The 16,738-nt window shown below is 42.4% G+C and overlaps 1 protein-coding gene across 3 annotated transcripts in view; it reads right to left on the reverse strand.

Annotated features, from left to right (window-relative positions):
- The window catches only part of Ppp1r42 (protein phosphatase 1 regulatory subunit 42), a 37,942-nt gene that overhangs the window by 5,465 nt on the left and 15,739 nt on the right, over positions 1-16,738 (reverse strand). The window contains exons 6-8 of one of the 3 annotated variants that reach the window (XM_041667819.1): positions 12,986-13,103; positions 10,129-10,260; positions 6,243-6,402 (exon numbers count right to left, since the gene is read on the reverse strand). In XM_041667819.1, the coding sequence (XP_041523753.1) occupies positions 6,243-6,402; positions 10,129-10,260; positions 12,986-13,103 (410 nt within the window). Of the gene's footprint in view, positions 1-6,068; positions 6,206-6,242; positions 6,403-10,128; positions 10,261-12,985; positions 13,104-16,738 lie in introns of all 3 variants that reach the window. The other 2 variants (XM_041667820.1, XM_041667821.1) reach the window with 2 other exon arrangements.

A 16,738-nucleotide genomic window follows, 5' to 3' on the forward strand; every position in this document is an offset into this window, starting at 1 on the left:
GTGTAAATATACACACGTAGACAGCATGCATTTATAAGAGACAGGGAAAACATTCCTGTCTTCGGACACATGTTGCTTCGCCATGCTCCACTTTGCATACAGGAACAACTCCCAGGGTGCAGAGCCCTCGAGGAGTGGGCACAGATTGTTGCTTTTGGAACCTGTACTGTTCCCTACCTCTCTGCAGGCGCCTTACCTTGAACATTAAATATAGCTTGTAAAAATATGTTAGGGACGCCGGCTCATTCTCGCCTTTAAAATAGTTAAAGGAAAGGGTTGCTTGGATAGATTTTCTTAGAAATTGAAAATCTGATCTTTGTGTTTGTGTTCAGACAGATTTGTTTGCTCTCTCTCTCTCTCTCTCTCTCTCTCTCTGTGTGTGTGTGTGTGTGTGTGTGTGTGTGTGTGCTCGAGCTAGGTAAACACATCATGCTAGGCAAACATGCTCTACCATTGAGCCCACACTCCCGGCCTAATTATTATTTTCCAGGGATGATGTTTTTAGAAATTTTTTTGCATTCTTTCTTTTCTTTTTAATGATTTATTTATTTTTATTATATGTGCATTAATGTTTTGCCTACACATATGTCTTGCAAGGGTGTCAGATCCCCTGGAACTGGAGTCACAGACAGTTGTGAGCTGCCATGTGGGTGCTGGGAATTGAACCTGGGTCCTTTGGAAGGAGACAATGCTCTTAGCCCTTGAGCCATCTCTCCAGCCCCCAGGCCAAATGATTAACACTTTGTTTTTAGTATTTTACCAGTCTTCCAACTTTAACCTCACTGTCCTTTAGGGTTTTTTGTTGTTGTTTTTGTGTGTGTGTTTTTTTGACATTAACTTACTAAAGGTTGCGGGGCTGCACTCATAGATGAAAGTGCTGGGCCAAGCGTTCACCTTCTGCCTTGTGTGTGTGGTATAGCTCAATTAAAATGAAAATTATATATATGAATCATGATATGGAAACAAAAATGGAAACTAGGTCGTGAAGCAAATAAAAAGGTCCCCTCCATAAATTACTAAAATTCAAGCAACAGGCATACCTAAAAAAAAAAAACAACCCTTTTATGATGCACTTTGAGGACATTTCATGATACAGTTGGTCACCTTTTATTAGAGAGAGACGTAACTAATATTACCATCCAATCAGACTTAAATCTTTGGAGCCACTGAGAGCAATACATGGCATGTTTTCAGAGAAAGTACTACCTGAGGAAATAAGAAGAGTCTAAAAGGGAACATAACATTTTTCCCCACCGGATAAAACTGAAAATTCAATTGGACATGATCAGTTTCACAAGGTGGATGGAGCTCCCACAGGGCCCTTGTTCTGGGTTTAGGACAGTTTATCTTCACAGCAGAGAGGGAGCTGTCAGATGAAGGAATGCCTTTAGCCCTGGGGTCTTGGTTAGGAGAGTGAGAGGAGGCCGTCACTCTCAATGACATGGACTTTGCACGTAGATAAAGAATGTGTGTGGTCGGCAAGGCTGTCCACTCTCTCCACACCTCTTCAATATAGTGCTTGAAGTTTTAGCAATAGCAATAAGACAACATAAGGGGATCAAGGGGATTCGAATTGGGAAGGAAGAGGTTAAACTTTCATTATTTGCGGATGATATGATAGTGTACATAAGCGACCCCAAAAACTCCACCAAAGAACTCCTAAAGCAGAGAAACAGCTTTAGTAATGTGGCAGGATACAAGATCAACTCCAAAAAAATCAGTCGCCCTCCTATACACAAAGGATATGGAAGCAGAGAGGGAAATCAGAGAAGCATCACCTTTCACGATAGCCACAAATAGCATAAAATATCTTGGGGTAACTCTAACCAAGGAAGTGAAAGATCTATTTGACAAGAACTTTAAGGAATTGAAGAAAGAAATTGAAGAGGATACCAGAAAGTGGAAAGATCTCCCTTGCTCTTGGATTGGGAGGATCAACATAGTAAAAATGGCAATTCTACCAAAGGCAATTTATAGATTCAATGCAATCCCCATCAAGGTCCCATCAAAATTCTTCACAGATCTTGAGAGGACAATAATCAACTTTATATGGAAAAACAAAAAAACCCAGGATAGCCAAAACAGTCTTATATAATAAAGGAACTTCTGGAGGCATTACCATCCCTGACTTCAAACTACAAATTACAGAGCTACAGTATTGAAAACAGTTTGGTATTGGTATAAAAACAGAGAAGTCGACCAATGGAATCGTATAGAAGACCCAGATTCTAACCCACAAACCTATGAACACCTCATTTTCGATAAAGGAGCTAAAAGTATATAATGGAAGAAAGAAAGCATCTTCAACAAATGGTGCTGGCACAACTGGATGTCAACCTGTAGAAGAATGAAAATTGACCCATATCTATCACCATGCACAAAACTCAAGTCCAAATGGATCAAAGACCTCAATATCAGCCCGAGCACACTGAACCTGATAGAAGAGAAATTGGGAGGTACCCTACAACAGATGGGCACAGGCGATCGCTTCCTATGTATAACCCCAGCAGCACAGACATTAAGGGCAACATTGAATAAATGGGACCTACTAAAACTGAGAAGCTTCTGTAAAGCAAAGGACACTGTCACTAAGACAAAAAGGCAACCCACTGACTGGGAGAAGATCTTCACCAACCCCGCAACAGACAAAGGTCTGATCTCCAAAATATATAAAAAAAACTCAGGAAATTGGACTTTAAAATGCTAATTAACCCAATTCAAAAATGGGGCACTGATCTGAACAGAGAATTCTCAACAGAAGAAGTTCAAATGGCCAAAAGACACTTAAGGTCATGCTCAACCTCCTTAGCGATCAGGGAAATGCAAATCATAACAACTTTGAGATATCATCTTACACCTGTCAGATTGGCTAAAATCAAAAACACCAATGATAGCCTCTGCTGGAGAGGTTGTGGAGGAAGGGGTTCCCTCATCCATTGCTGGTGGGAATGCAATCTTGTGCAACCACTTTGGAAATCAGTGTTTCGGTTTCTCAGGAAATTCGGGATCAACCTACCCCTGGACCCAGCAATACCACTCTTGGGAATATACCCAAGTGATGCCCGATCATATGACAAGGGCATTTGTTCAACTATGTTCATAGCAGCATTATTTGTAATAGCCAGAACCTGGAAACAACCTAGATGTCCTTCAATGGAAGAATGGATGAAGAAAGTGTGGAATATATACACATTAGAGTACTACTCAGCGGTAAAAAACAATGACTTCTCAAATTTTGCGTGCAAATGGATGGAAATAGAAAATACTATCTTGAGTGAGGTAACCCAGACCCAAAAAGATGAACATGGGATGTACTCACTCATAATTGGTTTCTAGCCATAAATAAAGGTCAGTGAGTCTATAATTTGATATCCTAAAGAAGCTAAATAAGAAGGTGAACCCAAAGAAAAACATATAGCTATCCTCCTGGGTAGGGGAAGTAGACAAGATTGCCAGGCAAAAAATCGGGATCTTAAGGGTGGGGTGGGAGGGGGGTAAGGGGAGATGGGGAGAGAAAAGTGAGAAGGGTAGGATGGGGAGAACTTGGGGCAACGGGATGATTGGGATAAAGGAAGGTTGGATAGGGGAGCAGGGAAGCACATATCTTAATTAAGGGAGTCATCTTAGGGTTGGGAAGAGACTTGGACCTAGAGGGGCTTCCAGGTGCCCAAGGCGAGGTCCCCAGTTAGTTCCTGGGGCAGCTGAAGATAGGGAACCTGAAATGATCCTATCCTATAGCCATATTGATGAATATTTTGCATATCACCATAGAACCTTCATCTGGCGATGGATGGAGATAGAGACAGAGACCCACACTGGAGCACTGGACTGAGCTCACAAAGTCCCAATGAGGAACAGAAGGAGGGAGAAGATGAGCAAGGAAGTCAGGACCAAGAGGGGTGCACCCACCGACGGAGACAGTGGGGCTGATCTATTGGGAGCTCACCAAGGCCAGCTGTGACTGAAAAAGCAGGGGATAAAACTGGACTCTCTGAACATGGCGAACAATGAGGGCTGATGAGAAGCCAAGGACAATGGCACGGGGTTTTGATCCTACTACATGTTCTGGCTTTGTGGGAGCCTAGCCAGTTTGGATGTTCACCTTTCTAGACCAGGACGGAGGGGGGAGGACTTTGGACTTTCCACAGGGCAGGGAACCCTGACTGCTCTTCAGACTTGAGAGGGAGGGGGAGAGGAGTGGGGGGAGGGGGGGAGGAGTGGGAGGCTGGGAGGAGGCAGAAATTTTTTTTTCTCAATAAAAAAAAAGAAAAAAAAGGAAAAAGAAAAAATAAATAAATAAACGGAAAAAAATTAAAAAAAAACAAAATAAATAAATAAATAATAAAAATAAAAAAAGAGCTATGGATAAGCTTTCGTAATTAACAAAAAAAAAAAACAAAACAAAAAAAACAAAAAACGTGTGTGGTGTGCCACGCCTCACTACAGATCCAGTTCCTCCATGGTAATGTATAAAATGCACCAACATTGTTTCTTGAGGCTGTGTATACTATCCCTGTTTGTTGTTTTATCCATCTTGTGGCATAGCGCCTGTCGTGGATGTTTGTACACTGTGTGAAGATATATTGCTGTGATTGGTTAATAAAAAGCTGAACAGCCAATGGCTAGGCAGGAGGTATAGGTGAGACTTCTGGGCAGAGACACAGGAAGAGGAGATGAATCTAGGCACATAGGAATCACCAGTCAGGGCAGAGAAGGCAGGATGGTCAGTATGGAGGTACAGAGAGATGAGGTGTTGAGCCCCCAAACTGATCGCAGATTAAAAATATGAGTTAATTTAAGTTACAAGAACTAGTTAGGAACAAACCTAAGCTAACTGAGCTTTCATAATGACTAACAAGTCTCCATGTCATTATTTGGGAGCTGGTAGGCAGGACAGAAAAAGATGCGTTACAACCAACAGTACTTATGGAGGCCCTGCACCTAAGTCTGCACTGCAGGAGTCCTGAGCTGCTCTGTGGGGGGAGGCATAGGACAGGGAGGGCCCCAGTACTGCTCACAGGGCTTCGTTGGTGAGCTTGGCTAGAGATTGTCAAGTCTAGAAGGGACTCCCATATGATTGGGGGAACAGCAAAACAAGCACGGGGTTGGCTAGGAGAGCAAAGGAGGGGCTGTGCTGTGGCCCCATGGTAGACACTTGTCTTCTGTGACTGAGGCCCTTGGTTCATTCCAAGAGGGAAGGGAGACTGAACCAATAAGAGGAAAACTAAAAATAAATGGGAAAAAATGTTGAAATAGAATGTATATACAGGGAGTTTGGGATTTAGCTCAGTGGTAAAGCGTTTGCCTAGCAAGCACAAGGCCCTGGGCTCGATCCTCAGCTCTGGAGCGGGGATTAAAAAAAGACAAAATAACAAAAAATATCAAAATATAGATTGTGTTAGTATTTCTTTGGCTAACGATGCCCATAGCACTGCCAACATACACAACAATTGTGGCAGACCTGGCTCCCCACCTGGTTTGCAAAATATGTGAGATTCGGATTGTCTAATTTGATTTTATTTTTTAAAGACAGGCTCTTTTTTTAGCTCAGGCTGGTCTTGAACTTGTGTAGCTGATGACAACCTGGAACACCTAATCATCCTGTTTCAACCTCTGGCGTTCTGGGACTGTAGTCCTGCCTTATCATAGCCTGCTTCTTGTTTGAACTGTTCATGTTGTGTTGTTTGATGTATGGGAAGTATATATTTTAGAATAAATGAAGTTATTTCCCAGAATGGGGTAGCTTTGTATAAAAACAATGCCATCTTTTTTTTTTTAAACCCAAACAGCTGTTTTCTCACTAGGAGGTTCATAACAGACTTATTCAGAACTGTACTGAGTATAGAATCAAAGCTTGGAGTTCAGACTCAAACTTTTTCTCATGAACCCCTTAGGGGTGAACGAAACTTCTAGTATCTTCAGAGAGAGCAGGTTCAGAACGTGTGGCTCAGAGCAGAGGAAAGCATTCTATCGACTCCTCTGGGCTCCTCTCTCTACCCCATCTGCCGCACCTTCATCACCTGGGGCCTCCCCTTCCCTGAGAAGAGCCTTTCCCCCTGCCTTTTTACCTCGCTGCATGCATCAAGTCAACTCCCAGTTTTTCCAGAACCATCCCCCACCTGTGCAGTCGGATGACGACCAACACTGAAGTTGTGCCTGAGAACAGATGGCTGGGAGGACCCCTCTACATGGCTACCCCGTTCCCCTGAAAAAAGAAAGACCAAACATTTGAAAGAACCTACCCCATGTCTTCAGTAATTTTAGTTTTATCTTCTTGGGAACATTCTGAAGATGGATTTGCACTTGCTAAGTATCTCTGTGCATCAGAGAAAAAGACTACCTTTGGCTTACCCACCTGCGGGTAATAAACAGGAACTATGTGATGTATTGTTTCAAAGTTACCTGTAGCATACAAAGAATTAAAAGCATCCTGCTTTGAAACTAATTACTAGATCATCAAATGACATATATTAGTATCTTAAATTATATGTTATGGAATGAAGTTAAACAAATACAAATAAACCCACATTGAATCATTAACAAATTAATAATCAAAATAAAATACAGACTTTTATATAGAAAAACCATACAGGAAAGTTCAAAGATCTTATAAAGAAAATGGACATTCTAGAATTAATATAAACATCCACTGACTTAAATTTATTCTCAAAGTAACCTTTAGGCATGGATCAGTCATGTTGTTGGGACATGCTTATACTTTTACTTGAACAATTATCATTTCATATCACATACGGTTTCCAGCGTGATGTCCCTTCTAGTGGGACTGCCTTGTTTACCCCTAATTCCGACTGCCGGGGTCTACACTGGGCAGATCACAAATGCCTCTAACTCCCGCTCCCAGGAACCTACACTCTTGTGGCCCCCATGGGCACCTGCACACACGTGTGTGCACACACACAAACATGAAAAAGAAATGGCTAGAGGACTAGAGAAGCACACATCTGTGACAATGCTTACAGGCACAATTAGACTCTCAGGCCTCCTAATGCGGGGTGGATCTGTGATCTGATAGCATTCTGGGGAGATGGTTAAAAAGTAGGAAGCAAGGCTTGAAGTAGGTCACTGGGGACATGTCCTTAGTGACTCTAACTTGCCCTGACTTCTTTCTTTGTTTCCTTTTCTTTGTTCCTGTCTAGAAGTGAAGAACCACGTCCAAAGACCACTCTACTGCCACAGTGCTTTGCCTGCTCACAATGCTGGGGCAGCCATGGGCGCAAATAGTCCTCTGCCATTATGAGCTGAAATAAATCCTCCCCTTTATGCTTAAACACACAATGAAGGAAGTAACTCACATGTTTCTTCGTCATCGCTAACACCTGCTGCTTTTGTTTTGTTTTGTTTTGTTTTGTTTTGTTTGTGTACCTGAGGTTGGTCCTGAACTCCTGATACTCTTATCTTCTCTCCTAAGTGCTTTGATTACCATGCTGGATGTGTGTGTGTGTGCGCGCGCGTGTGTGTTTTACCTGCCCCCCCCCAACTCACACATACATACATTTCTTTAAATAACAGCTGTTCTGGCTGATGTGAAGACTCGTCGTCATGACTACTGAGTCAGTATCTTCATGGACCACTAACTTTATTATGCTGGCCATTTTTAATGTCTCTTCAGAAATGTCTACTCAGGTCCTTAGTTTATTGAGTTGTAGGAGTTTCTTTGTCAAAATAACTCATGTTGTGACTTCATTTGTGCAACTTGTGGTGCTTGTTGCTCTAGGTTTGTCTTTTCTTGGTTTCAAACTGTTTTGACTACTAAATTTTGTAGTATATTTGAAGTCAGAAGCTATGGTGTCTCTAGCTTTCTTCTTCCTCAAGATTGATTTGGTTATCTGTGATCTTTGTGGCTTTATATGAACTTAGAATGTTTTTCTTATTTTTGTAAAAGCTGCCATTGTGATCTTGACAGGGAGTGCATTAAATCTGTAGATCACATTGGGTCGGACAGATATTATAACTTTTAAGTCTTAAGTTTGTTTCACAAACATGGAATGGTTTTTCATTTGTGTCCTGTTTAGTTTCTTTTATCATTGCTTTCCAATGTTCAGAATACAGGTATTTTACCTTCCCAGGTGGGTTTATCTCTGAGTACCTGACTCTTTGGATACTTTGGTAAATGGGGCAGTTTTCTAACCTCTATGTTAGATACTTTATTGTGGGTGTTTCATATAACCTTAACGAGTGCATTGTTAGTTTTAGACACACTAATTATAAAGAGATTAATTAGGGTTCCTTTGAGAAAATTAAATGATTAATTTCAAAGGTTGTAGGCTTTAAAGCACATTATAATGTCTATTATTTCACGAAATTTCATTGAAGTTAAAATTCACTTAGTTGTCTGTGTATTACAAAAATATTTGAAATCTATGAAGACAAAATGAGTATTATTTTTTAGCATAGGCCTAGTTTTAGGGTAAAGGCTGATGTTTAATCCTGTGTGTACTTCAATCTTAATAAGGGTCTTTGACGTAATACTGAAAGCCATAAAATGCTGAAGTGTGTGCGCGCGTGTGTGCGCGTGTGTGCACGTGTGTGCGTGTGTGCGCGTGTGTGCGTGTGTGTGCATGTGTGTGTGACAAGAAACTGAAGCCAGAGCTCCACACACGGTGTCTACCACTGAGCTAGCATGCCCAGCCCTTCCTTATTTTGAGACAGGATAATTTGCCCGGGTCGGTCTCAAACTTGAAACCTTCCTGCCCTAGCCTTCTAGATATCTAGGAGTACGAGCGTTCACCAGTGCTACGCAGGGCTACAAGGTTACAATACAGCCAGGGGGAAGAACAGCAGAAGTGTCTCCTGTGTGTCTCACAAGTCTCGGACCGTGAAACGTGCGCATGGCCAGCACAGCGCCCGTCATTGACATACTGTCCCCTGACCAAGTTCCAGTTCTCTCCAGTTCTCCTGCATGGTTTTCCATAGCCAGTATTCAGGGGCGTGATACAGCAAGATCACCTCCATGCCTTTCCACTCCCACCCTCCTCACCTCAGCCTGTGCCCCGGTGTCTCCTCCCTGGGCCTAACAACCCTCCAGGATGCTTCTGTTCTTTTCATCCAAGCTGCCAAGAAGAGTGAGTTGTGGGCAAATGCTGCTGTGTGCGGAAGAGGCTTGCTCCACTGCAGACTCTGTGGGGTCAAGTCTAGTGGGCGTCCTAATCCGGCAAGGCAACTGTTACATTACTCTATATCTAGTTGTACGAGTTAGGCAAAGGCTAGTGTGTCCTTGCTAACACAGCCATAGCATATTATAATCCAAACATTTAGGCTTTAGCGTGTGTGCATAAGAGGACCAGCCACAGAGTGTAGGTAAATACAGTTAACATATTTAATTTTAATATTTATGTGTTTATCATTTTGATTTTTTTTTTTGAGAGTCAGTTGCCTAGACTGTATTGGAATTCACTGTGTAACTCAGGCTGATCTTAAACTTATTGTGATCCTCCTGTCTCAGCTTCCTGAAGGCTGGGATTATGGGTGTGAGCAACTACGTGTGACGCATTTTAATTTTTTTTCTTTTTTTTATATTTATTTATTATATATACAATATTATGTCTACATGTATGTCTTCATGTCAGAAGAGGGCACCAGGCCTCATTACAGATGGTTGTCAGCCACCACGTGGTTGCCGGGAATTGAACTCAGGACCTTTGGAAGAACAGGCAATGCCCTTAACCGCTGAGCCATCTCTCCAGCCCCTGCATTTTAATTTTTTTATCCTAGTGACAAAAATTGATTATTTGCACTAATGTTAACTATATAGTGACATCGGTTTCACGACTTATACCTCTACTGTTTTCTCACTCATGCGACGGATATTACACGCTTTGCTGGACCAGAAGGTCGGTCTCCCTGAACTCATGATATGACCGTGTATGTGGCTGACACAGGCACAGCCAATGTGAACCTAGTGCAGGGTTTGTTCCTACTGGTTACCATCTTCATTGCTGGCAAAAGTTCCTAGTAACTCCATGTACCTCTGTTGACAACTAGGTAGCTGAATACACTTCCAATGTCTAAAAGCACCACCATAAAACCCTGAACTCCACATCCCTCCTGTCTCCCGTATTTTTAGACACTCTCTCAGCTGGAGGTGGTGGGCGAGCGATGGGCACTTACTTATGTAGGAGTCGCTCCGATCCTCATTCTTACTGCTCTTTTTCTTGCTGATTTTCTTGGCATCTTTGGATGCTTTCCAATTCGTAAGGAATTGTCTTTCCAGATTTTTTATTTCTTTTCCATCAAGAAATTCTGGAGAAGATATGAATGTTAAAAATACAGTACCGTCAGATGGTAGTGGCGCACACCTTTAGTTCCAGCACTGAGGAGGCTGACAGGCGGATCTCTGTGAGTTCAAGGTCAGCCTGGTCTACGAGAGCTAGTTCTGAGACATCCTGGGCTACACAGAGAAACCCTATCTTGAAAAACAAAAAAAAATAAATGATATACAGTATGTATGTATAAATATTTAAATAAAAGTATATACTTCTGGCTTATAGTACATGTTACATTGTAAGCTAAAATAAAGTCCTTCTTAAAAATACCTTAGACATGCTAGCTAGCTAGCTAATCTTATCATTCCAAAAGTTGAGGCAGGAAGATTACCATGGGTTTGAGGACAGCCTGGCTACTAGAATGAATTCTAGGCTAACCTGGGCTACAGAGGGAGAGCTTGTCTCAAACAACAAAAATAGCAGTGCCAGGAATGGGTTACATCTTGATTTGTTGCTGGAGAGGCACCATGGGAGCTCCCAAATGTCACAGGCTGCTGGTTGCTCTCCGTGAAGAGACGGTGGGCTCTGCTGCCGAAGACGCTTGCAACCTACACGTACATACATCACCAAACATGGAGCAGGTGAGCCGGGGTCTGCCTAGAGGAGGAATATAATCCTATCCCAGCTACAAACGCTCCAATGGCAACCTGCCCTCAAGGTGCGCTGGTGCAATAGTGGCACAAGTGTTGTGGAAATGACCAACCACTCTCTGATGGCCAAGGACCTGCAAACGGACAGGCAATGGGCCAGGGGAAAACTAAATTCTATTGCTCTGCTAAAGGACACAGCCATAAGATGACTCCTAATGGCATTCTGCTATCTCAGTGCCTTGCTCAACCACCATCAGGAAGCTTCTTGCAGTATATGAAACTAACAGAAAAGACACACAGCTGGACCATGCACCAGGTAAAGTCTCCCCGCGAGGGCTCAGAGGCAAACGCTGAAGATGAGGCAGAGGTGCTGGGTGACTCCAAACAAACAGAGGCTCCAGACACAAGAACAGTGCACATGTGAACGCATAGAGACCGTGGTTACACGCACAGGGCCGGCACAGATCCAAGGCCAACGGGGTCCTATCACTGAATTGCGGAAGTGGACATGGGCTCGCCCCACTACTGAGAAGCTATCTGCAACTAATACCTGCTGGGAAATGAAAACTCAGCTTTCCTCTCAATGAACCTCTCTGGGTATATTAACTGCCCTCCAGAATAGGCCCCATGACCAGGGCTACAAACACAAAACAAACTCAGTGGTACTTTGAATCCTTTTTGCTTTTAGAAATCAATAAACTTATCCCCATGCCTTTTACAACCTTGTGTATGGAGAAACGTTTTTGTTTTTGTTTTCCTTTTTGGTTTTTCAAGACACAGAGTTTCTCTGTGTAGTCCTGGAACTCTCTTTGTAGATCAGGCTAGCCTTGAACTCAGAGATCCACCCCCCTCTGCCTCTGGAGTGCTGGGATTAAGGGTGTGCGCCACCACTGCTGGCAAAAATGATTTTAAAATGGGGGATTTTGTTTTTTATTTTTCTTCTCTCCCTCCTTTATCTCTCCTCCCTCCTTCCTTCCTGTCTGTCTGTCTGTCTTACAGAGTTGAAGACTAAACCCAGGGCCTGGTGAGTGCTAGGCATGTAACTCTATCACTGAATCACATTGCAGCCCCTATTGAAATTTTTATTTTTTGAGTTGGGGGTCTCACGATATAGCTCATGCTGTCCTGAAATTGGTATGTAGATTAAGCTGCCTTTGAACTCACAATTCTCTAGCCTTCTGCCTCCCAAGTGTGAGGATTAAAGGCGTGCGCCAACACACAAGCTTTATATTGGAATATTCTTACTCATTAAACATTAATTGTATTCACTTTTTCCCCTGAGTAAAGCAGACCGGTGCAGCTGTGTGTGGTATCTGCAGAGCAGAGTCATCTGTGGAACTTTTAAGACATAACACCATTCACCTCTGTGTATTTATTATTTGCTCCCTGTCTTTGTGGGCTGTGTATAGCTCCTGTATATATATATTTTGAAAAAAAAATGTTTTTCACTATTTGATCTGCTTTTCCCCACACTAGAGAACCACTGAACTAGCATTATGATTAACTAGCTATGAGTTCTGAAGTCATTTTGTCATGTTTTAGTTTTTCATTAATTCTTATCCCCAGGGTTCTGCTCCAGGAAACTCTCACAAGGCTCCTCCGTGACATGGCACTGCCCGTCGCTCTGATGCTATGTAACTTTGGCTCCACCAAACAAGTGTTCTGGCCCATTTTCCCCAATCGAGGGTTGACTTAGGAATGTTATTATTTGTAAGGATTTTTTTAAAGCAACTCCCTAGCCCCCTTTCCAATGAAAGGGACACCCACGTAAGGGACAAGTAATCAATCTGATCAGTTAGTTTATCTGCAGAGCCGAGAGCTAAGGAGCCAAAGGGCCTGCCAAAGATTTGTTCCAAGTGAAGTTTAGCTCATTTGTGGCCAACAAGTTATGTAGGTTGTCATTTTCTCATGTGCTGGTGTTTATTTATGAACAGAAAAAAAGCATTACTTTCTATTTTTACCTTTGCTATTATTCAAACATATACATTTAAGTTGACCAATTTCTAGAGCCAGATGTTATATTTATATCTCTGAAGGCTTGATGATAAATTAACTTAAAAGTAAAACAAGCGTTTTTCTAAGAAAGTCGAATTAATGTAAAACACTACTCACCCAGGGACTTGGACATCAGTATCAGTTTGTCCCTGTATTTTGGTTTAAGACAAACAGGATTTCCATTTAGATCCATTTTCCACAGCTTCATCAGTTTTTTCAGTAAAAGCTCCAAATCCTGTAACCAGGGAAGAAAAAAGGAAGGCATGTGGTCTCCTGGTTACCAGCTCTTCTCGGGCCAGCTGCTCTTTGAAGGCAGAAACTGGTTTTTCTGGAGATCTAGCTCTTCCGGTAGGCTATGTGTGGTAGGTTGTGTGCGGTAGGATGTGTGCAGCCACCAGCTTTGTCTCTACTGGCAGTGGGGTGGCTAAAGGGGAGGCCAAATATGAGGTGCTAAGTTGGGGACCACAGCACTGCTCTTGATCATGGTGCCCTTAAATCGACCCAACCTGTAGCTAAGGAAACAGGTTTTCTCCAGCAGCTACCCTGCTCTCAGTGGAATGCAGTTTACACCAAGGGAAGAGCAGTGAGCAAACACGCCATTAGCCAGCCCTGGGACACTGTCCGGAAGCAGGAGGGACCAGCTGAGCTGCCTAGCAGAGGCTCAAACCAACTGGGCCACCGCAAAGGACACTCTCCAGCCTGTTCTGCCTGCCGTCTGTGCAGTGGTCCAGGCTTCCAGCCTTCAGGAGTGTTACCCACGGGAGAGGGCTTTTGATGATGCGGCCTCCTCTGAGTCATTTCTGCTCCTGTAAAAACCCCTTACCCAGCTTCCTGTAAGTCACCTCAATAAAACTCATTGGTTCATCCAATTAAACAACAGCACAGTCTGTCAGCATTGTAAGCAATATACGTTGTTGCCTTTTTTTTAAAAAAATGAAGAATGTGGTAAAATCCTGTCAAAATGTAAAACAGAAAAAAATGACTTGCGTGCTTATCACCCAAAAATCATATTGAACTCAGTGTTGTATAACCTTCTAATCATTTGGAGGCACAGGGATTTCTTTTAAAATTATGCCCTTACTATGGTTACATTTTTCTTTTACTTTTTGTTGTTGCTGCTGCTTTTTTGACAGGGTCTCATTATTTAGCCCTGACTGGCCTGGCATTTACTCTGTAGACCAGGCAGGCCTTGAACTCACAGAGATCCACCTGCCTCTGCCTCCGAGTGCTGGGATTAAAGGCGTGCGCCACCGCATCCAATTTTGTTCTCCCTTTTGTGATAACCATCTGCATGCTTTTATAGCTTACCAGAAAAGGACTTGTTGACATTCAAGGAAAACTAAGTTAATCCACTGTGTACAAGTCACATGAAGGTGAAGGAGACAGAGGAGTGGCACCTCAGAAGTCTGGAGGCTCCCTCTTCCCCCCTTTTCTCACTATTGCACTGCTTTTCCCAGTGAGAGTCAAAACCTGCACCAAACCTCTATCTTCCTGCCATTCGTTCCCTTGCTTTCTCCCCTTCCTCTTTAAAAATAAATGTATTTTAACTACTATTTAATGAGAAGAATATATGCTTTGAATGCTTCTTCTATATGCCCCCAAAGACTCATTTTTTAAAAATGAAATAAAGAATATTAAATGCACCAAAAAAGCATTGCACTTTGGTTGTCTCTATATCTTTATTATTTTTGAAAAATGGCACAACAAACATAAGAATGCAGATATATCTTCAAAACAGTAGGGGCATAGCTACCTCTAGAGTCTAGTCTGCTTGACTCTGAGGGATCAAAACAAACAACTTGTGAAAACAGGAGCTGTCTCTTCAGAAGCAGCCCTTGTCTCTCCGGCTTTTGCTTACTGTGCGCATGTCATGATTTTCTTATTGTCATCATCATCATTTTTATTATTATTCAGCTTTTTTGAGACAAGTTTCTCTGTGCAATCCTGGAGCTCTATCTATAGACCAGGCTGGCCTCAAACTCACAGAAATCTACCTGCCTTTGCCTCCCAAGTGCTGGGATTAAAGGTGTGACCACCACGCCAGGCTTCCTGTCTTTGTAAAGAGGCTGCAGCTAGAACTAATTGTCATGAATCTAAAGTGCCCAGAACAAAACAGGTAATTCATAAATGTGCCCACTTTCTGCCTGCTCTGCTGTTCTTCAGCTAAGCCCCTTTCTCTTAATTTTGACTAACAGCAAAATTTAAAGACGAAACTTTTGATTCATTGACCAACAAATAGTTATCTTCAAGTAAGAAAGCTGTCTTTAAAATTATAACCTCAGTCCTCATTCTTGAACCTTAGGTTTTGCTTGGTCTGAAGCATTTGTTCCATGTTTAACATAGCCACGATGACTTTAGCCAAGAGCTCTGAATTTCTCTTACTCTAAAAGCCACAAGGAAGGACCTGGGAGCTGTATGCTTCACACTGTTGAATATGACGCCCATAGCAAGAGAACTTTACACCCACGCAGATAAAACCATGTTTGGAGTTTTGTTCATTATTCCTCGCTTGATAAATGACCCTGGACACACTCCCCCCAGTGTATGTTTACTTAAGGCTAAGCTAATCCTGCTCTGAAATACGATTACCCTTCGGATACGCTCTGCTTGTTCATTGCCTTCCTGTCCTTAATAAAATGCTTTCACTCTCCTGCCCTTCGATAAATTACTCAAGGAACCAGACACTTTTCTGGACAGTCTCTGTTTGATAAATGATCATGTCATGCTATCGCTCAGAGCGCTGCCAAGTCTGAGGCGCCAATTCCCCTTCCCCTGCAGGCTGGTACCCTGCTCCTGCACGGGCGACTCTAGCAGGCAGTGCTCCTTGCTTTAATGATGACTCTGATGAACCTGTATTTGACCAGCACGCTCCAATCTTTATCGGAAATGTCTGGCCCCACTGTCCTCACCAAGTCTAGAGACAGCCATTTGTCATCCCTCTGACTGCCTGTCATCATCTGCCTGAGGAAATCTATAATTTTGGGCTTGTTCCTGACTAAAGTGTAGAATGAATAAATTTATCTTTGGGCCATGCTGCTTGCCAGGATCAATACTGAGCAGAGGTTGAATAAATTAGAAACGAAGAAAACATGACAGGCTATTGTGGCTTGTTCACTTGTGCATTGTAAATCAAATGTTTAGCTTATAAAAGAGGCAAGCACGTCAAGTTTTTCATTTTTCCCATTTATTTATGAAGATTCTCTGTCTCATGATAAATGGTCATCAGAAAACCAATGAAGTAAATCACTAACGAATCTGGCTGTGAGAGGAACTCAGGTCGTTTTATTGATTTGGCAAACTTTGCAGACATAAAAACTGTGGCAAAGAGTAAGGATATTTTGTTGTTTTTCCTTCAACTTTTGTTTTGTTTGCATTTTTGGACATGCATTTGACTTTGTATAACATTAGCAACTTGGATAACGTGGCCTAGTGAAGTTCATAACTCAACCTGAACTCAATTTGCAGAAATTTAAGTTGAGCTGAGCTGTAAATCACTAAAATATTTGGTGCTTTTAGATACTGATGCATGCCTGTTTAAAGAGGTTACAGGAAAAATGCAAAACAAAAAGTCATGAAATGTCATTTAAAGTAGAGCCCCATAGGTTAAAGGATGACTGTCATTATCATCATCATTATTATTATTTGGCTTGAAACTTCTCTTTCCTCTCCTCCTCAATAGTGACCTTGGTCCACGCTTTACTGGGGGAGAAGTAGGTCAGGTCTTACCGAGGTTTTCTCAGTTAACTGCTGTGATCTCACAGTTCCTTTCCCTTTTTCATTTTTCTCCACAAAGAGTGCTATTTCTTCCCCCACTAATGAGCCTTTTGATCCTGGCTGCCTCCTCTGGGGTCTTCTCTCTTGTGTCTTCAT

This window comes from Microtus oregoni, unplaced genomic scaffold (assembly GCF_018167655.1).
Source record: "Microtus oregoni isolate MIOR12 unplaced genomic scaffold, Mior012 000017F_ref0000208, whole genome shotgun sequence".
Lineage (NCBI taxonomy): Eukaryota > Metazoa > Chordata > Mammalia > Rodentia > Cricetidae > Microtus > Microtus oregoni.